This window comes from Carcharodon carcharias, chromosome 3 (assembly GCF_017639515.1).
Source record: "Carcharodon carcharias isolate sCarCar2 chromosome 3, sCarCar2.pri, whole genome shotgun sequence".
Lineage (NCBI taxonomy): Eukaryota > Metazoa > Chordata > Chondrichthyes > Lamniformes > Lamnidae > Carcharodon > Carcharodon carcharias.
In genome coordinates, this window is record NC_054469.1 from 108532923 (window position 1) to 108554860 (window position 21938).

General features: G+C 44.0%; 1 protein-coding gene across 1 annotated transcript in view; it reads right to left on the reverse strand.

The window, feature by feature from the left end:
• calcr (calcitonin receptor) overlaps positions 1 to 21938 on the reverse strand; it is a 403965-nt gene that overhangs the window by 18849 nt on the left and 363178 nt on the right. Inside the window, exon 13 of the mRNA XM_041184474.1 lies at positions 13717 to 13783. Within this exon, the coding sequence (XP_041040408.1) occupies positions 13717 to 13783 (67 nt within the window). The remainder of the gene's footprint in view (positions 1 to 13716; positions 13784 to 21938) is intronic.

Sequence of the window (21938 nt, forward strand, 5' to 3'; positions counted from 1 at the left end):
GGGAACCACAGCACAACATAAATCCAGCCTATAATTTTAGGTAGGCAGGGAATTTTCTGACTTTAAGAGGCAGATGGGTATAGGAGACATGCTCGTAGTTGCACAGATACCCACCACAAGCGTGCAAATTAGGCACCCTTCCAATGACCCTACAATTCAGCTGGGGTCAGTGCATGACCCACCCCAACACCCAAGATTCCAGTATGGAGATTTTCAGGACATGAACATCAAGATGTGCAACGCTAAAATACTTTGCTCCATTATGATATTTCACCATCTATTTGTTCACCAGGTGAACACAATCTGAACACATCTGTACGTCATCATGTTATTCCTGACTAACTTGGAAGCGCAAGAGAGTGGTCTAAAGTAACCAAACTATTAGATTGAGATAAAGCAGCACAGCCAGCAGCGAGGGGAATGAAGCTGTTTGAAAGCAACACTACTATTTGTTGTAAAGATGCCACCAAATACAATCAAGCTAAAGTTTAGAATCAGAAGGATAGAAAAGGTTTGGAAAGCAATCTGTGAATCGTATTGATGGCCTTGTGCAAAGTTGTATCTGGTGGCAGATCCTCTTTTCAAATATATGTAGAGATTACTAAGGTTGTTCAAAAGTATACAAAATGACACATTTTATACAAAATTAGGATCAGTTTGATTAAACTAGCACAAAGATGAGTTTGTTTTTTCATTTTAATCTGGGTTAATAGCTTGATATAGAAATAGAATGAAGCAGCAGAATCCTAACAAAAATCCTTTCTGCTGAACTCATTACAAATGCTCTTTTTGTAGGTTTTTAATATGCAGCTCCAGTGCCTGGACCGGTCTGGTGGAGCCCTGCAATATAGTCCGCATGGGGTGTCACGCATCGTCATGGTCTGCTGCCCCCTTTACAACCTGGCGCTGCAACAGGGAGAGGAGCTGGCTGAGGAGGAGATGGGGGAGCTGCACGTCTGCTCCGATGAGGAGGATGCCAACAGGGGTGAGGGTCAGGGTGAGGGAGTCCTCAGTGGTGACGATGATGGGGATGAGGCTCTCACACTGGCTAGATGAGGCAGGCGCACTCGGGAGACCCTCATAGCTGCCAGGTTTGTGGAGGATGATGATGACATGCAGTGAGATGTCCCCATAGATCCTCGCATTGCAGTTGTGAACGTTTGACCCCAGTCTGCTTATGGCCACATCAATACCCTCTGAGAGAATGCTCCTATCATGGAGACGGAGTGGAAGCCCTATTAGTTGCTTGGTCTCAGGAGGATGATGACAACATGTAGTGAGGACATTCCTTAGATCTTCACATAGCCTCTGAGAATGTCTGACTCCTGTCTGGCTGAGGGCAGCTCGCTTGTGCTCCATGATCAGGGCCATCTGAGAGATGCAGCCATGAAACTTTAGATGCATCTGATGCTGTGTCTGCCTTCAGCACCTCAGCCCTTCAGGAGCTGGTGCACAGCATCACTGGTCGCAGATGTTGGTGTGATGGGGACCAGCCCCACCTTAAAGGTGCTGAGCGCACAGAGAGTATGAGAGAACTCTGGCGCCTGTAATGTTTCCAGTGAGTGTGAGGCTGGACCATCACTGCAGTCTGAAGTCTGCACAGAGCACAGGAAAGAGGCCCTGGACTGAGACACCTGCCTATTACCTTGTGCCGAAAGGTTTCATATCTGAGTGACAAAAGCACTGCTCATCAGAACAAGGAGCCACAGGCAGGGTGATATTCTCGGGAGTTTATAGACAATAGTGAACAGTATGTACAAGTGATCACCAGCCGTGCCCAGGCTGCGCAACTACTTTTACCTAAATTCCCTAACCCTGATGCTACGTCGTTGTGTTTCCTGGACATCCACAGCAGAGGTGGAGGCAGCCTGCTGACTGTGACCCCCTGTCTGTGATGATGTTGGCTGGTGTCCTCTGGAGGGCTGAGACTTGGAGAGCCCCGGCCTGCTTTTAGGGTCCTGCTGTGTGGTAGTGGCACCCTCCTTGGCCTGTAATGCTGGATCTGCGGAGGTCACAGGAAGATGGGATTTGGATGGGCTGGTTACTCCCAGATTCACCTGAGTGGATGGCTCTGGAGTGCACACCTAATGATCCTCCTCCCTATGTCTCATATCAGTGGTAGGGAAACTCTTGGAGACATTTCTGAAGAAGGGTATCTATCTCCATTTGGAGAGGCAAGGTTTGATCAGGGATAGTCAGCATGGCTTTGTCAGAGGGAGGTCATGCCTAACAACTTTGATTGAATTATTTGAGGAGGTGACCAGGTGTGTAGATGAGGGTAATGCAGTTGATGTAATTTATATGGATTTCAGCAAAGCCTTTGACAAGGTCTCACATGGAGACTTATAAAGAAGTCAAAGGCACATGGGATACAGGGTAATTTGATAAGGTGGATTCAAAATTACCTTAGTTGTAGGAGGTGATGACAGAAGGATACTTTAGCGACTGGAAGCCAGTGTCCAGTGGCGTACCACAGAGATCTGTGCTGGGTCCCCTATTTTTTGTCATTTATATAAACGATATAGATGACTATGTGGGGGGTAGGATTAGTAAGCTTGCGGATGGCACAAAGATTGGCCGGGTGGTTAACAGTGAGGTTGAGTGTCTTGGGCTACAGGAAGATATGGACGGGATGGTCAAATGGGCAGATAAGTGACAGATGGAATTTAACCCTGAAAAGTGTGAGGTGATACACTTTAGAAGGAGTAATTTGACAAATAAGTATTCAATAAAAGGCATGGCACTAGGAAGTCTGAGGAACAAAGGGACCAGGCGTGTGTGTCCATAGATCTCTGAAGGCAGAGGGGCATGTTAGTGGGGTGGAGAAAAAGGCATATGGGACACTTGCCTTTTTCAATCGAGGCATAGATTACATAAGTAGAGAGGTCATGTTGGTATAGAACCTTGATGAGGCCACAGCTGGAGTACTGTGTGCGGTTCTGGTCGCCACATTATAGGAAGGATGTGATTACACGGGAGGGGGTGCAGAGGAGATTCACCAGGATGTTGCTTGGGATGAAACATTTAAGTTATGAAGAGAGGTTGATTAGACTTGGGTTGTTTTCATTGGAGCAGAGAAGACTGAGGGCCTCTTCTGCACTGTGATTCTGTGATTCTATGGGCACCCGAGGGCCCCTGGCTGACTCCATGAGCGGAAGGGGTAGCTGGAGTGAGATTGAGCTGCCCCTCTCGCGTACAAACTATTGGAGGCCAACTATGGCATCAGCGATGGAGTTAAGCCCGTGCAGCAGTACTAGAGTATCATCCTGGACCAGGTCTCTATGGCGGCCGTCATCCTGCCAGTGTTGACCTCGGTGCATTGCAGGCCTCACCCTGAAGACAGACGGAATCCTCCATTGTGCCGTGCAATCTAAGGATGCAGTGGACATCCCGTCCTGTTGTTCCTGAGCTTGCTTTTCCAGCTCCAGCAACTGTGACATGACCGAGTCCAGAGGCTTGGCATCTGACTTGGACACAGCAACGTTCTGGCCTCCAGCAGTCCTCTGAGTGCTGGGGACTTGGGAAGTCCCTGCCGCCACTTGCTGTGGATCAGACAGTGTGATGTCCTCACCACATTGTGGTCCCGAGGCTACTCTAAAGCTAGGTCCCATACAGGTGTATGTTTCTGAGCTGATGGAGGGTGGGATGAGCGCTGTGATGGGACTTCAGGGAGGGTGCCTTCAGATTCCTCTTTAGATGTTTCTTCATGGCTTGGTTAGAGGCCCTGGGTCACAAACTCTGTTGGCTGTTTGGCAGATGTGCCTGCGAAAGCAAAGGGAGATAATTAGTACATGGCAGTGGCCTATGAAAGAGGACACATTTCTCATGGCATGGTTGTCAAATGGATGTTGCACTGCTGGATCCTCACTTGGCCAACCTCACCATCAGCACAGGACCAGTCCTGGTCATTGCTGGACAGCTGGATGGCTCTGTTTTTGAATTCTGTCAGAAATTTGACCTCCGGCATCTCTCCACCTGCCAGCAACCTTTCCCTCCTGTTGTGAGCCAGTTTGTCCTGCGTGGATAGAGATGGGGAGAGTGTATCAGGATGCCTGCTGGGCCAGATGATAAGTATGCCTGGCCTGTGTGGGTGGTGAGTGGTCCCAGAGGCGGGATGAGGACAATGACGGTGTGTGTGAAAAAGTGAATGGTGATGTCCCTTGCCCTGGCGATGAGTGAGGGCCCTGTCAATGTGTAATGGGTTTGTGAGTGTGAGAGTTGGGAATGATGAAAAGAGTGACTTACACTGGTGGAATGGGGGAGATCATTCATCCTTTTGTGGCACAGGGTGGCTGTCTTCCTCTGCAGGGCATTTGCACTGACCACTGCTGTCGGTGCCTCCTAAGCCATCCTGTGGCCAGAGCGAGGATAGAGCACATCCCGACGGGTCTCCACAACACCCAACAGTTGCTCAAGGGACCTATCGTTGAAGTGGGGGACTGCAGTCTTTTTTCCTTTGCAGGCCATGTCTCCCAGGCAGTGGTGATGAGCAGCTGGCGATGAGCGCTTTGCTGGCAGTTGCCTTTTAAGGATGGCGGCCAGCATGATGCAACACGCTGACGGTGGGTGGGCGAATGAGACCCCGCTCACCATGGAAATGGCGTGTTTCATGGGAGTGAATAAATAATAAGATGGGCTCAGGACGATATGACGTAAAAACCCCGCCATTTACCTCAGTGGGTAGCACTCCATTTTACCTGCCCGCTACTGCACTTACTGCATTCCTGGGAAAATTCCGCCCATGGAGGGATTGTTGCAGCTTAGAATATTTTGTCACAGGAGCTAGGTGAGATAGAGAACTTTGCATCTTTTAGGCAAAGGAAAATGCTGGCCTATTAGGAGAGAACAAGGCATGTATTTCATTTCGGGTCATTAAGCACAAAACCTGCACTATTACAATGGACCAAATGGCCTCCTTTTATTCTGCAAAAGTCTATGATGTTTGCCATTCGATAAGACCCACTTCAACTTCCTCTGTAAAAGCTGAGTTGAAACTCTTTATTAGCCATTTCTGCCATTTTGTCACTCATAAGTACAAGACTGGCTGTTTCTTTAACTCGTTCAACTCCTTTACTGATCCTTTCATTTCATTAATGTCTTTAAAAGCCATTGTTATTTCCCTTGATGTCAACCACTGGTATTTTTTCATACTTCCTTTTAGCTTTTCTGGATTCCCTTTTTGCTTCCCTTTACTGAATTGAATAATGATGCAAAACACCATTATCAAAACACATACTCCTCCTACAGTGACAGGCCTTTATAGTGAGTCCTCGCTTTAAGTTGCCCTATTTTGAGATAACATTGTGGTTTAAAGGGACTGGTATTTGCATTTAATGTCATTTTGCACCATGTGTGATGCAAGATTGTGTGATCCAATCAATACCATTTGAGAGTGACCTCTCCTACTCGCCAACCCTCCTGCTCACTGCGGACCCTCCCATTCGCCGACCTGCCCACTGGTCAACCCTCCCACTGACCGACCCTCCTGTTGGTCAACCTTCTCATTGGCCGATCATCCTGCTGGTTGACCCTCCTGCTCGCTGCTGACCATTCTGCTGGTTCCTGCTCACTGCTGACCCTCTCCTTGGTGTCTTCCCATTCACAACTGACCATCCGTCTGGCTGACCTTCCCGCTCACCGCTGACCCTTCTGCTGGCCAACCCTCCTGCTCACCACCTTTCCAGCTAGTGGCTTACCTCAGTGACTCTGCATTTCAAAGCTGCTCTCACTCTGTAGGTTGCATCCCATCTCTCACCAGTCATCTCCTGAGCCCTCACTCACAGTGAGAGATCGGGAGCAAGAAGCAGCAAACAGGAAGGTCAACCAGTGGATGGGTCAGAAAACAAGAGGATTGGTGACACATGGCAGGTTACTGAGTGGAAGAGCTGGCTAGTGGGATGGTTGGCCAGTGGGACAGTGGGAAACCTGACTGGGGGTGACCTGAAGGGTCAGGGAGCAGGAAAAGTGAGGAGCAGAATAGGCAGCAAGTGGGAGGTAAGTAGAAAGAGTTAGCATATCTCTCTTATATTTTAAAATTTATTTTATTTTAAAAATTATTTTGTTTGTGACTATAGTAATTCGCCAATGTACAGTATTTAAACTTACAGGGTATAATGTTTTAAGATTTTTTTGATGGGAAAGGTACTACCAAACCTAATTAAAGCTTTAACCTTGGCTGTAGTGATTCAATTAAAATTGTTTTATTTAAAATTTCACTTTTCAGGAATGCAACTACAGAGGTAAGTGAGGAATTACTCATTATTTGTGGTTGGAATCACTGTGAAGCAGGCTGCGACGAGTCTGACACAAGTTAGGATTGCTGGGAAGTAGGTCAGGATCACGGTGAAGCAGGTCGGGAGGAGTGTGAAGAAGGTCAGGACCACTGTGAAGCAGATCAGGAGGAGTGTGAAGCAGGTCAGGGTCAATGTGAAGCAGATTAGGAGGAATGGGAAGCAGGTCAGGATCAATGTGAAGCAGATAGGGATCACTGTGAAGCAGATCAGGAGGAGTGGGAAGCAGGTCAGGGTCAATGTGAAGCAGGTCTGGAGGAAGTGAAAGCAGGCCAGGAGAACTGTGAAGCAGATCAGGAGAGGTGTGAAGCAGGTCAGAGTCAATATGAAGCAGATCAGGAAGAGTGGGAAGCAGGTCAGGATCATTGTGAAGCACATCGGGAGCAGTGGGAAGCAGGTTGGGATCACTGTGAAGCAGATCAGGAGTGGGAAGCAGGTCAGGGTCAATGTGAAGCAGGTCTGGAGGAGTGGGAAGCAGGTCAGGGTCAATGTGAAGCAGATCGGGAGAGGTGTGAAACAGGTCAGAGTCAATATGAAGCAGATCGGGAAGAGTGGGAAGCAGGTCAGGATCATTGTGAAGCACGTTGGGAGCAGTGGGAAGCAGGTCAGGATCACTGTGAAGCACATCGGGAGCAGTGGGAAGCAGGTCAAGATCACTGTGAAGCAGATTGGGAGGAGTGGGAAGCAGGTCAGGATCAATGTGAAGCAGATTGGGAGGAGTGGGAAGCAGTTCAGGGTCAATATGAAGCAGATTGGGAAAAGCGGGAAGCAGGTCAGGATCATTATGAAGCACAGCGGGAGCAGTGGGAAGCAGGTCAACATCACCATGAAGCAGATTGGGAGGAGTGGGAAGCAGGTCAGGGTCATTGAAGTGTGAGAGAGAAAAAAAAATCAAACTGTGACATCACAGGATGGTCATGAGTTGATTGGTTGGTGAGCATTGTAGTTTTGTTTTCCTTTCTCCAAAGTTAGGAAGTTAGCCTAAGGAGCAGGGAAATTTAAAATGTCATTATTTTGTGATAATGGTTAAGTAAAGCATTTCAATTAGCCTCCCTATATTTAAGTGACTACAGAAGAAGATAATGAGTAGCTGGTGAGCCTTTATTCTTTTTAAATACTAAGTTTTATTATCTAATAGATAGAGGAATGGTAGGGCAGCTCTGCCCCTGGAGTGCACAAGTTTTTGAGATGGGAACTAGAGGCCATTTCCTGTGACCTAAATAACCATATGCAGGAAGCATCATCAGCTGCAGGGGCTAGAGCTCCGGTTTAGGAGTTTGAACTGCAGTTTGCTTCACTGTGGCACCTCCTTAAGATTGAGTGCCTTATGGAAAGCACAAATGTGGTCACCATACAGCTTTGGAGTATACAAGGAGAAGAAAAATTGGATGATCAGCAGGTAGTTAGGAAGAAATAGTCAGAAAATGCAGGACCTCCCTGAGTGCATCTCACCTGTTAACCAGTATTCCTAATGAAAGTGATGGGCTATTTGGCAGTTTTCAAAAAATATAATGTAAGTTCTTCAGTAATGGTTTCTGTAAACTGTAAAGAATTTTAAAAATGTCGACCAACACATTGTTACATTTGCCCTGGGATTGGTTAGAGCTCTCAATTGATTAGGACCACTGAATATTTTTAAGACCGAATTACATAGATTCTTGACTTACGAGGGAGTCAAAGGGTATAAGAGGTAGACAAAGTTATAGGCCAATCAGATCAGCTACGATTGTATCACATGACAGAGCAGACTTGAGGGGCCGAATGGCTTACTCATGCTCCAAGTTCATATTAAACATGTTCATATGTTCATCTGGGGTGTGCAACAAGAGTCAAGTCTGACACCACAGCTGGCTCAGCTGTGGAAGTGGCACAAGGAAGACAGTAAGAGCAATAATGATAGGGGATTTGATAGTTAGGGGAGGGAACAGAAGTTTCTGTGGCTGCAGAAGTGGATGCAGGATGGCATATTGGCTCCTTGGTGCTAGGGTCAAGGATATACTGTATGGCTGAGGAGCACCATGATGTGGGAGGGTGAACAGTCAGCAGTCGGGGTCTACATTGGTACCAGTGACATAGGGAGAAGGAGGGATGTCATGCTGCATTCAGAATTTAGGGAGCTAGGTAGGAAATTAGCAAGCAGGACCTCAAAAGTAGTAATCTCCTGATTCCTCCCAGTACCATGTACAAGTGGGTATAGAACTAGAAGGATAGAGCAGATGAATGCATGGTTGGAGAGATGGGTAGGAGGGAGGGCTTTAGATTCTTGGGACATTGGGATCAGTTCTGGGTGAAATGGGACCTGTACAGGCTGGACGTGTTGTGCCTAAACAGAGTCAGGTCAAATTTCTTTGCAAGATAATATGCTAGTACTATTAAGGAGGGTTTAAACTAACTTGGCAGGGATGTGGGAACCAGGAGGTAATATCAAAGTGAAGTACCAAGATATAAAGAATATTGGAAAGACAGATCATGCTAGAATAGGAAATATTAAGGTATTAAATGGATAACAGGGAAAGTAATGACGCCTAAATTGGGTTACAGTGATGTATGCGAATGCCCAGGGTGTGGTGAGTTGGAGAATCAGATAGCCTGCTATGATGGGATGATAGCAGAGACCTGGCTCAAAGAAGAGCAGGACAAGATATTAAGCATTCCTACATGCAAGGCGTTCAGGAAAGATAAGAAAGGAGGAGGGGTGGCAGTATTGATTAAGGAGAGCATTGCCGTGCTGGAGAGAGAGGATGTCCCAGTTGGGGGGAGGGTGTTGGTCGATGACAGAATTTATTTGGCTACAGCTAAGGAACAAAAACGGTGCAATTATATTGCTCAGTGTAGTCTATAGGCCGTCAACTAGTGGGATGATGTGGAGGAACTAATTTGCAAGGAAATTACAGAAAAGTGCAAGAATTATACAATAGTTATAATATGGGGCTTTAATTATCTCAGTATAGACTGGAATGGTAGTAGAGTTAAGGCCAGAGAGGGGCAAGAGTTGCTAGAGCATGTTGAGGAAACTTTTCTACAGCAGTATGTTTCCAGTCCAATGAGAAAGAAGGAATTGCTGGACCTAGTAATTGTGAGTGAGGTGTGTCAAATGGATTAAATGTCAGTTGGGGTACATTTAGGAGACAGTGATAAGGCTTAGGTTGGCTGCAGAAAAGGACGAGGAGCAATCCAGACGGAGACTACCTAGGAGCGGAGGAGAGGCAGGTTAGAAGCTAGGAGCAGCATAGATAGAGTTTGGGGATCGGAGCGGAGCCTTTCCTACCTGAAAGTGGAGCAGAGGCAGGTTGGGAGCCGGGAGCAGCATAAATAGAGCCCAGGGATTGGGGCACGGCCTTTGCTACCTGGGAGCGGAGCAGAGGCAGTCAGGAGCATTTCAGCTTCTGAAGAAACTGAGTGGAAAAAAAAACTGTGAAATCACAGGAAACCAGTAAGTTGACTGGCCATTAAGTGATTGGTTTAAGGGACAGTGTGTTAAAAACCAGTTTAGGACACAGGAGTTAAAGTAGATCTATAAATAACAAGAAGTAAAACTTTAAAATAAAAAAATACATAAACTAAAATAATTAAAATAAAGTCATTAAATTAAATTAAATAAATACCTAAAACACATACCTGTGTTAAAAATAAACATATAACTTTTAGTTATATTTGTGGATGGTACTAACATTTAATAAACACAGTAAATTGTAGCATACATAGGAGCTATTCTAAATTAATTAAGAAAATATTAACATAAATTAGTAAATTAAAATAAATTAGTATGTAAATTCTGTAGTAAACGCTTTATATAATGTTTAAGGTAAGTCAGTGCAGCTCGGCCCTGTGGAATGTGCATCTTGCAGGATGTGGGAAGCCGTGCAGGCCCAAAGTGCCCTCAATGACTACATCTGCAGGAAGTGTCACCAGCTGCAGAAATTTGAGCACCGAGTTGCAGAGCTTGAGTGGCGCCTGAAGTCACTGTTGTGTATCCACAAGGCTGAGGATTATGTAGATAGCACATTTAGAAAGATGGTCAAGCACAGCTAAGAAGTACACAGGCAGAGATGGAATGGGTGACCGCCAAAGTATCTAAGAGAAACCGGGAGGTAGAGCAGGAATCTCCTGAAGCTGCCTTGTTCTCTAACTGCTTTTCCATTTTGGATACTGGTGAGTGAGATGGTTCCTTAGAGGACATGTCTGTAGCACCAAAGCTGACTCAGCTACACAGGACAAGAGGAGGAAGAGAGGAAGTGCTATAGTGGTAGGGGATTTCATAGTTAGGGTAGCAGACAGGCATTTCTGCGGCCATCGTCGTGACTCCAGGATGGTATGTTGCCTCCCTGGTGCCAGGATCAAGGATGTCACATTCTTTTGGGGGAGGGTGAGTGGCCAGAGGTCACGGTCCATATTGGGACCAATAACATAGGTAGGAAAAGAGATGAGGTCCCGAAAGTAGATTTTAGGGAATTAGGAAGGGAATTATAAAGCAAGACACTTTGGATAAATGGCCTTTTGCTGTGCTGTAACCATTCTATGATTCTAATTGAATCTAGCAGACTATCTCCAGAATTCTAATGGGATTTAGGGAATATGTATGAGGTCAAATGCTCTGATGGGCAGACCATTTCACTGCTAATCATTCCAGAATCCTCTGTTTAAAGCTGCGGCTGAGGTAGATATTCTAAAATGTCCATTGTGTTTTAAAAATATTCATGTTATCCACTAAGAATTGGTTGAGACCACCCAAATTCTTTTCACACAGAATCACTGTAGTCAGCACACAGACGCAGGGCTGTTATAAGTTTAAGTTGAATTTTAACACATGTTCCAAAGGGGCAAATTCAATAATAGCAATGTTATGAGTCTGAGTTTTTGGCTGGGAGCTCACCTGTTGGCAGCTCATTGAGAAATTCAAGTACGCAATGCTCATAAATTTCCATGTAAAGACTGGAAAATTTTCAGAAACAAATGGTTGCATTTCTGACATATGCTGCCAGTGAGCAAGGTTTCATGCCAGTAATATGAACTTGTAAATGATCCTTGGTATACTAACGATGCACTTCTAAAATATATTGTAACATTCATGGGTAGCAGCCACAAAATTTTTAAAGGATTTTTTAAAAGAAGTATACTTGTAGTGGGAAATATCAAGCAGCACAACTTCCTTTAAAATCATGTCTATCCTTCATTTCATAGCTTGACTTATTGAAGCAGCTGGACTGAAAGTGTTTAATGTCAATAAGGCATTTTATTAAACACTTTCTGTAGGTCTGATTTCTTTTCAATTTGAAATAAACCACTGCAGTCCGATTGTAAAAATATCACAGATATTTAAGGTAACAGATTAATTGGCCCTGAAAATGCATGGCAATTCCGTGTACTGCACCATTACTTTGTGGGAGTCAACCAAAATGGACAGAAGCTAGGCTGGGATCTGATAATCTCGGTAATTCTTTGTGCCTGATTGTTATATCACCTGCTGTGGGTGGAACCGCTGCCCCTTCCAAACATAGCTGTTGGTGTAAAGGAGAGCTGGTGCGAGGGGTAGAATCTCCTTAAATCAGCAAGAAGACCCCAAGGCTTGGCTACCTTTGACAGATATTTCCAGATTAATGCCAATGGTCGGCACCACAGATGCACTCTTAATGGCAGGGACTCCCAGAATTAGTACTTAAATGAAGAGATCGCTCCCTAACCTTGGTCGAGTCAGCAGCTGAGTAACTTAGCACATACTCTAAGCTGTACCACTACCATTGATTTTTAGGGCCAGAAACAATTTTAAAAGTACATAACTCTGGCACAAGATCAATTTGGAACCACTGTGGTGCTATTGGTATTGATTTTTATTTATTAACGTAATTATATTGCAATACTAATTACATACTGGATCAGATTTTGTCTTTAGTGACTGTGCTTGCTAATGACCTTGAAAATTTCAATATCGATTTCCTCCATTCTAACACGGCTTTGAATCTGGTGCCACATTTGGGGCTAAATTTTATGGGACCCAAGGGCAGGATGGAAAGCTGTGGGGGTGGGAGGGTAATAAAATTTGGCAACATGCCAAGGATGCCATTCCCAGCACCTACCAACACACCAGCACCCCCCAACTGTAATTTTACCTGGTGTGGAGAGACATTGGGAAGCCAAGTTCAGGCTCTGGCATGGTCAATTAATGGCCACTTAAGGGCTTCCTCCCTCCACTACTGGGATTTTACCCACAGTGGAGGGATGCCAGTGCTAAGTGTCCAGCATGCCATGTTTTACTGGGCAGGCTGGTGGCCAGGCAATGGTGGTGCCTGAGATTTGTGCCCCATGTGCCCATTGAAGGCTTCCCCAAAGGTATTACTCCCCCGTATTTCCCCTTGCCACTGTCCTGTTCCCCCCACAACCCCCCTCGTCCCAGTCACTATGGCCTGCCAGCCTGGCCCCGGCAAGACCCCAGACTTATCTTGAAATCCAGGTTCAATTGCTACATGCCTCCTTGTGGAACTGCTGCAGTCCCAGCAGTGACCACCGGTCTGGAGGCGCTGCTGGGTCCATGAGAGCTGCCAGCCATCTGATTGGCCAGCAGCTCTTGGAGGTAGCACTTCCTCCAATATGGGTGGTGCAGAAGGCCCACTTCAGTCCAATTAAGAGCCCGATGGCGGTTAAATGTCTGTGAGTGATCTGGTCAAGTGAGGGTGGGCTTGTCCTAACATTTATGTTGTTGGAGGACTGGGTGTGGGTGGTGAGTAGCTGGGACACTGCCCCCAGTTTAAAATTCAGCCCATGGAGTGTAGGTAACAGTGCAGGCAGCAAGCAGGCTGATCAGGCACTCCGAATGAAGAATTCTTATGGATTGCAAAGCAGGAAGTAAAAATTAAGAATTATAATTCATATTTAAGGACACTTTACAGAAAGTGAAATAAAACTTGGGGCATATGGTAAAAGCTGAAATATCATAAATATACTTTAAAATATTATGTTTAAAATTATGGAAGTTTTAAATGTTCTTCTGAATGAATGATATTCCACACTTGTGAAATTAGCTTTTCAGGGCCAGAGGGATTAATCAAAGTAATTATGGCAGAATGTTGTTAAAAGCTCAGCAGTCTCATTCACCAAGGCCTGCCAATTTCAATTTCAAAAGTTGAAATTTGTGTCAAATCACTGATTCTGGGTTGACTGCATAAGCAAAGACGGCAAATGCACACCTTGCAGAGGGGTAGGGTATCCCTGACAATAACTTGTGTGTGAACACCAGAAGTTGCTATCAGCTTTACTCAGTAATAATGGAGTGTGCTGACATTTTCTCCACCATTATAACCACAAATTATGAATCATTAATTTATTAGAAGATGAAGTGCTTCTTTTAAATTGTTCATAATAGTAGATCAGTAAAAAAAACTAGTTCTGTGGTTACACAGCTGAGTATTAGCTGTTCAGCTGAAATCCTTACCAATAGAGCTGCAACAATTGGAGCGTGTACTATGTAAAGCAGATGTGTTTCAACGCTTATCCAGCAACTGCAAGAAACATAAATGCAAATATGAAACACACAAAAATGGTTATGCGATTACATTCATATCTAAATACTTAGTGAAATTAAAAATAACATACTTCTTCAAAATTCTGATTTTAGTGATCCTTTAGTGACAATACCAAACATTATATTATGCCCACTTACGCAATGCTCATGCTTCATATTAGTTCATTAGCAAATGTTATTTTTAAATGGGCTGATTCCATATTTAATATTTAATCTTCATTTTGATTTCATGCAGCAACCAGATGTGTTGGCATTGCCTTAGTGGTAGTGCCTTTGTAACCCTGTCAGAATGTTGTGGGATCATGTCTCGCTTCAGGACTTGTGCATATCGGTTGTAGCTTGCAATTTTGTAGGGATATAAAACCAGGTGACATATTTATTCTCAGTCACCTGTTATACATCCTGCTCTGTTTTATTTTCCAATGAATTAATTGTTTCATGTTGCTGTTGCTCCTTCCACCAAAATAATAGCACATGTCTTAATGTCAGATAATTCCAAAAATCAAATTCTGAATCAATGCCAGAATGGTGAAAAAAATGATTGCTGCTAACTCTTACTAGATGGTCCAAGTGTGCACCTTGGAACGATATGCCATTGTAATTTGTAGGGCAGCAAGGACATACACCCTAATGCATATGGGTCAGAGTTTTTAGGTCGGTGAGCGGGCATGATCACTTGGTCTGGGATCGGCTTGGGAACGGACTGCCGACTGCGATCAGCCTCCGGCTGCGATTTCACACCGGCTGGCCAATTAATGGCCAGCCAGTGCGAAGCATGCACTGAAATGCTCAATGTTGCTGGGATGGGGGGGGAGAAGGGTGGGCGCTGACTTAAGCGCAGGCATGGGCGCGCGCTGAATAAAAGCTCCCTGAAGGCAGAAAGCTGCCTCAGGGAGCTGAAAGCTTCAAAACAATTAAATAGTTTAAAATCACTAAAAAAAAATGGCCAAGCACCACAATCAGTCACCTGAACATCTATATGTTAAAAATTTTGTTCATAGGTTTTTATTTTTCTTTCATTTAATAGTGGAAACCTCATCCCGCCCTTGGATGAAATTTGATCAAAAATGCAAAGTCCGCCTAGCAGATTCGCCCGTCTGTCAAATGTAAGGTTGGACAGACCACGAAAAATCAGGGACAATTGGAACTTTAACAACTTTAATTGTCTTTTTAATTGTTGGTGGGTGCGCTTCCAACACTCATGTGTGCCCGCTGACTGAAATATCTTGCGAGTGCGGGATGATGTCGGGACGCATGCCTGACACACCTTGCGTGATTTCGCATCCAATCGGGTCGGGCGCATGCCCGCATGCCAACCTAAAACTTCTGTCCATGATAATGAGACTTGTGCCATTGAGCAGTGTAAATTGCATGCATTCCCAACACATATCCATTGAAAAGCTTGGAGAAAACATAAACTAAAGTTTAATCACACCGTGCCAAGTGGGAGTGGAATCTCATCCCTGAATAAGGAATATAAATATGTCAATTTTCCGATGGACCACTAAATAGCATTAACACTAATGTTAATGTTAATATTATTAATGAGTGCCACAGTTGTAGCAGATCTTGTTTCTCATATGATAATGCATCTCCAACTGTGTACAAAAGTATGTAACATAACTATTGTAATTAATAAGGCTTAATATAACAGTCTTGTGAATTATCATTCCAGGGGAATGCTCCTGTCACATTCTAGAGTCTGTAAGTTTATTTTCTCATATCCCATATCCAACCTCTCCTTCTTCTCTAAGGTCCTTGAACTTGCTGTTACCTCCCAAATCGAAGTCCATCTTCCCTGGAACTCCAAGGGTAGGAGTTTTAGACTGGGGGCAGTAAAGGAGGAGGGTATGTCTGGAATTTGTGCCTCTGGCCTGTGTCTGGTTCACCAACTCCATCCCGCCTACAGGCCATATTCCTGGAGGCAGGAGGGGGTGGGGCAGCAGTGTGACCCACCCACAAGCAGCAAATTGTCAATTGAAGAAATTAAAGGCCTTATTGATGTTTCCTGAAGGAGGCTGTTTTCCAGTCAGCTTTCAGGTCCCCACAGGTGGTGGGGGACAGTTTAGCCACCTGGAGGTGACCTTCATGGTTGAAGACCAGGGTGGGAGAGGGGGAGTGCACACTCCAGTCAGGCTTAGCGGTCCTCCTTGCCTGCCTGAGTTCAGCAGCGGCTGCAGGATGCCCTGTGGAGAGGTTTACCTCTCCCCGATCCCCACCCCCTCCTTCCCCAGAGTGGTGGCCTTGCTGCAAAGTCCCTTTAATTTTTTTTAATTTCAAATTTAAAACAATAGAGAATGGTTGCCTCTATTTTTGGGTGCCCACTCCCTCACCTACCTGCCGCGGCATCCTGCTGCTGCTTTGAAGCTGGAGGGCCTCCTATTGGCCCTCCTTCTTCGAAAACCTGCTTGCCATCCTTAATTGGGTGATGAACTCACCCTCTGGCCACTATTAGGGGAAAAGCACAGGTGAATGCCTGTTTCCTACACAGCACAGGCCTCTGAACCCCATTTGACCCTGATATTGGAATTTAGAAGCCTACAGGAAAATCCTGCCCAATGTTTGAACCTCTCCAATCAGGTTTCTGCCCTGCCACAATACTGAAAATACCCTTATCAAAGTCACAAATAACATGATATGCAACTATGACAAAGGTAAACTATTTCCCCTCATCCACATTGAATTTGACCTTTGACATGGTTGACAACACCATCACCTTCCAATGATTCTCCATTGTTATCCAGCTAGGTGTACTGAACTTACCTGGTCCCATTCTTATTGATCTAGCTGTAGTCAATGTATCACTTATAATGTCTTCCCATCTTGCTCGTGCAACATTAGCTATGATGTCCCTGAAAGATCTATTATTGGGCCCCTCCTCTTTCTCATCTATCTGCTGTCCCTCAGTGACATCATCCAGAAAGACAACATTTGTTTCCACATGTACACTGGCGACGCTCAGCTCTACTGCACCACCACCTCTCCCAACTCCTCCACTGTTGCTAAATTGTCATACTTCTTATTTGCCATGCAGTCCTGGATGAACAGCAATTTCTTTCAATTAAATATTGGAAATAAAGCCATTTACTTTGGTATCTGCTACAAAAAACCATCTCAAGCTACTTATTCCAACCCTTGGCCTGGAAACTGTCTGAGGCTGAAGCATATATCATATTTGACCCTGAGATAAGCTTCCAAACATGTATATGTGCCATAACTAAGAAAGCACATTTCCACCTCTGTAACATTACCCAACTCTACCCCCACACCCCACCACCGCCTTAGCTCATCTGCTGCTGAAGCTCTCATTCATGCCTTTGTTACTGCCAGACTTAACAATTCCATCGCATTTCTGGCCATTCTCCTATGTTCTAGCCTATAGAGGTCATCCAGACCTCTGCTGCTCATGTCTTAACTCGTACCAAGTCCCATTCACCTATCATTCCTGTATTAGTTGACCTATATTGACTCCCGGTCATGCAGCATCTTGATTCTAAATTTCACATCCTTGTTTTAAAAACCCTCCAGGCCTCCCCCTCCCTATCTCTTTAAACTACTCCAGCCACACAACCTCCAATGTGCTCATTGAATTCTGGCTCTTTTGCATCCCCAATTTTAAGCACTCCAACACTGGTGGCTGTGCCTTCACTGCCCAGGTCCAAAGCTCTGGAATTCCCTCCTTTTGGTTTTTTGCCTATCTACTTCGCTTTCCTTCTGTAATACACTCCTTAAAAGAACATACTTTTGGTCATCTGGCTTTAGTTCACCTTATGTGGCTGGGTGTTAAATTTTGCTTTATAATATGACTTTGAAAGGCCTTGGGACATTTTATTATGTCAATGGTGTTGTAGAAATATAAATAATCATTGCTGCAAGTATTATGATGAAACTAGTAATGATTGGCTAGGGAAGAGAGGGAATTGGTTGAATAGTTTTAAGGCTTAGTAAAAAAGCTGTTGTTATTTAATACGTTGGGCGTGTGAACAAATGGACATTCTTAAAAAAATTGCACAGAAAGAAATTGCTGGAATGCCAGGAGAATAATTTGAGTAAGGTGGGAGGGGAGGATAATTAGGGATAAAACCCGACTAACCCGATAAACCCAAAGGAAATTACATTTGAAGGGGCAAGCTGCTTCTTCTCCCTGTTCTTGTTGCATTGTACCTGCATGTTGCAGGTTTCATTGGGTATTTCCAAGCTTCCCTGGGAAATCTACCTGAACTATTGCTGCAGAGAGCTGGTGTAAGTCCAATTGTTGCCTCACAGTGGAACCTGGAGATCCCATGGTGAATGGCAACTTGGGCCCAGGAGGACCAACTTCTATTCCTGAATAGTCCCTGTGATGCCTGAAGGCAAATGGAAAATAATTATGTCTTCTTTAGCCTGATCTGGGCCCCAGACTTCCTCTCTCCTCTCAATCTGAATTCCACCACCACTGTCGTAATGATTGAACTGAGCATGCCATTAGGATTTGGGATGGGGTCAATAACAGGCCAAAGCAGTGGGCTGAAGTACCACTTCATTGTACTTCAACAAGCACAATGACACCCTGGAATTTCTATACAAGTGTATTTATAAGTGTATATGGTAATTCCATCTTGTATGATATCTGTGTAGGAACTACCCATAATAAAAACCATGGTTATGACAAACCATTTTAAACTATAGAGGTATTTTTACTGTTCTCTACTGTACCAGTTTAGAAATCAAGTAAACTCCCTAGTGAGTGCTACACTGTAATTAAAATGCTCATATAGTACAAGGCTCTAAATCACAAGGGTGGATAACAAATGTAGATTAAATTAACATTTATGCACACTTCAATGATTATTTACATAATTTTTAACTACAAGGGCTGCTTTCATATCAGTCCCTTAGTCACCAAATTACTATCTTTTAATAATTTGCCATTGTGCTCATTTCAATTTCTAATTCCGTGCCTCATTGGGATTCTAAACAGATAAATATTTTAATCAGTATATTTCATTATTGATGTTAAATTGATAACATGGTGCACTTTCCACTTATTTTATGCATTCATCAGGTCAGAGGAGACTGCTGTGCTTAACTAAATGTGGCAGAAAATTTGGGCCAGAGAACCGGCTGTTATTAGCAACAGCACATCACTGTAACTAGCACTTGAATGCATCATTGTGAGTTCATTTGTTAAAAAATAGTTATTGTCCTATATATTAATATTAACATGTATTGTTCCAATTATTGATGGTGTTGCAAATGTAAAGTACATCTATGACAAATGACCGAATACAAAGATCAAAATTATGGAAGGCCTGTTCTGCCACCAGGGGTGCAAAGGGGAGGACTCTCTGCTTGTCAATTTGGTCTCACCTTGACCCTGACACAAATCTCAGGGACAAGTTTACTTGAACATTAGGGAAAGCATCCGCTCTACTACGGCAGAGCTGAGCCATTGGTCCTGCAGTCTAAAAGGAATTTTGAAACAGTGTCCCAGAGCAGTACTGGCCTAAGATTAAAATGGCCGAATGCACTTACTGGTCTTCCGTGAGCCAGACAACAAAAGATTGCCATTTAAGATTGATCAATCTTTTAGATTGATTGCCATTTAAAATAGGAATATTTCATGCAGCTCTTGGAACGTAGACAGAACACAGAGGGCATAATTGCCTAACTGCTCCAAAAACTCCCAGTGTAACCCCATGAAAAGTGCACAGGAATGACTGCAAATTCCACTAGTGATCAGAAACATTTATATTCAGATACAAAAAAAATCTCTATTTGGAGCATAGAATGTACAGCACAGAAACAGTCCATTTGGCTCAACTGATCCGTTCTGATGTTTATGATCCATGAGTCTACCCCAATTCTACTTCAGCTAACCCTATCACCATAACCTCCTATTCCTTTCTCCTTCATGTGTTTATCTAACTTTCCCTTAAAATATTCTATGGGCATAATTTTCACCTCGGCAGGCGGGTGCGCACCCGACCCTCTTGAGTGTGAAATGATGTGTGTTGACACTGGGCGAGCATCCTGACATCAACGTGCACTCTCACGATATTTCAGTCGGTGGGCACGCACGGGAACATAAGAACATAAGAACTAGGAGAAGGAGTAGGCAATTCAGCCGCTCAAGCCTGCCCAGCCATTCAATACGATCATGGCTGATTTCATTTCGGCCTCAATTCCAATTTCCCGCCCTCTCCCCATAACCTTTCAATCCATCATTAATTAAAAATCTGTCTACCTCCTCCTTAAATTTATTCAGTGTCCCGGCATCCATTGTACTCTGAGGTAGTGAATTCCACAGATTCACAACCCTTAGAGAAAAGTAATTCCTCCTCATCTCTGATTTAAATCTACCACCCCTTAGCCTAAAACTATGGCCTCTCATTCTAGAATGCCCCACAAGGGGAAACATCTGCTCCACGTCTGCTCTGTCTATCCCCTTTAGCATCTTAAAAACCTCAATTAGATTCCGTCTAAACTCTAGCGAGTATAGGCCTAAACTGCTCAATCTCTCCTCATAAGACAAGCCCGTCATCTCTGGAATCAATCTAGTGAACCTCTTCTGAACTGCCTCCAGTGCAACTACATCCTTCCTCAAATAAGGGGACCAAAACTGTACATTAGTACTCCAGGTGTGGTCTCACCAATGCCTTGTACAGTTGCAACAACACTTCCCTATTTTTAAACTCTATTCCTTTAGCAATAAATGCCTTCCTTATTACCTGCTGTACCTGCATACTAGCTTCCAGCGATTCATGCATGAGGAGACCTAGATCCCTCTGCACTGAAACATTCTGAAGTTTCTCTTCATTTAAATAATAAGTCGTCTTTTTATTCTTCTGACTGAAATGGTTAACCTCACACTTATCCACGTTAAACTCCATCTGCCAAATTTTGGCCCATTCACCGAACCTGTTCGTATCCATTTGCAAATTTCTTATTTCTTCATTGCAAATTACTTTCCCACCTATTTTGGTGTCATCTGCAAGCTTAGCAATAGTACCTTCTATTCCTGAATCCAAGCCATTAATATAGATTGTAAATAGTTGGGGCACAAGGACTGAATCCTGTGGCACCCCGCTAGTTACAGCTTGCCATCCAGATAAAGACTCATTTTTCCTGACTCTCTGCTTTCCACCGGTTAGCCAATCCTCTATCCAAGCAAATATTTACCCCTAAGTCCGTGTGATCTTATCTTGTGTACTAATCTTTTGTGAGGCACCTTATCAAAGGCCTTCTGGAAGTCCAGATATATTACATCTACAGAATCCCCATTATCCACTTTGCTTGTCAAATCTTCAAAGAACTCTAGCAAATTTGTCAAACACGATTTACTCTTCATAAAACCATGCTGACTCTGATGGATTGCATTCTGACTTTCCAAATGTCCCATTACTACTTCCTTAATAATGAATTCCAACAATTTCCCAACGACATACGTTAAACTAACTGGTCTATAGTTTCCTGCTTTCTGCCCCCCCCCCACCCCCTCCCAACCTTTTTGAATAAAGGTGTTATATTAGCATTTTTCCAATCTACTGGAACCTTTCCATAATTCAGGGAATTTTGGAATATTATAGCCGATGCATCCACTATCTCCGCTGCCACTTCCTTTACGACCCTGATGTAGGCCATCAGGTCCTGGGGACTTGTCACCCTTTAATCCCAATAGTTTGCTCAGTACTTTTTCTCTAGTGATGGTGATTGTTCTCAGTTAGTCCTTCTCTATACCCTCTACACTACCTGTTACTTTTGGGGTGGTACTAATGTCCTCTACTATGAAAACTGAGGCAAAATATTGATTAAGCATCTCTGCCATTTCTGCGTTCCCCACTATTAACTCCCCAGTCTCATCCTCCAAGGGACCAATATTCACTTTAGCTACCTTCTTTCCTTTTATATACTTGTAGAAGCTTTTGCTTTCAGTTTTTGTATTTTGCATTAGTTTTCTTTCACAATTTACCTTTGCTCTTCTTATTGTATTTTTTAGTAACCCTTTGTTGATCTTTAAAAGTTTCCCAATCTTCTAGCCTGCCACTGACCTTTGCAATTTGGTATGCCTTAGTTTTTGCCTTTATGTTATCTTTAACTTCCTTGCTTAGCCACAGATGCTTTTTCCCCCTCTTACCACCTTTCTTCCTCTT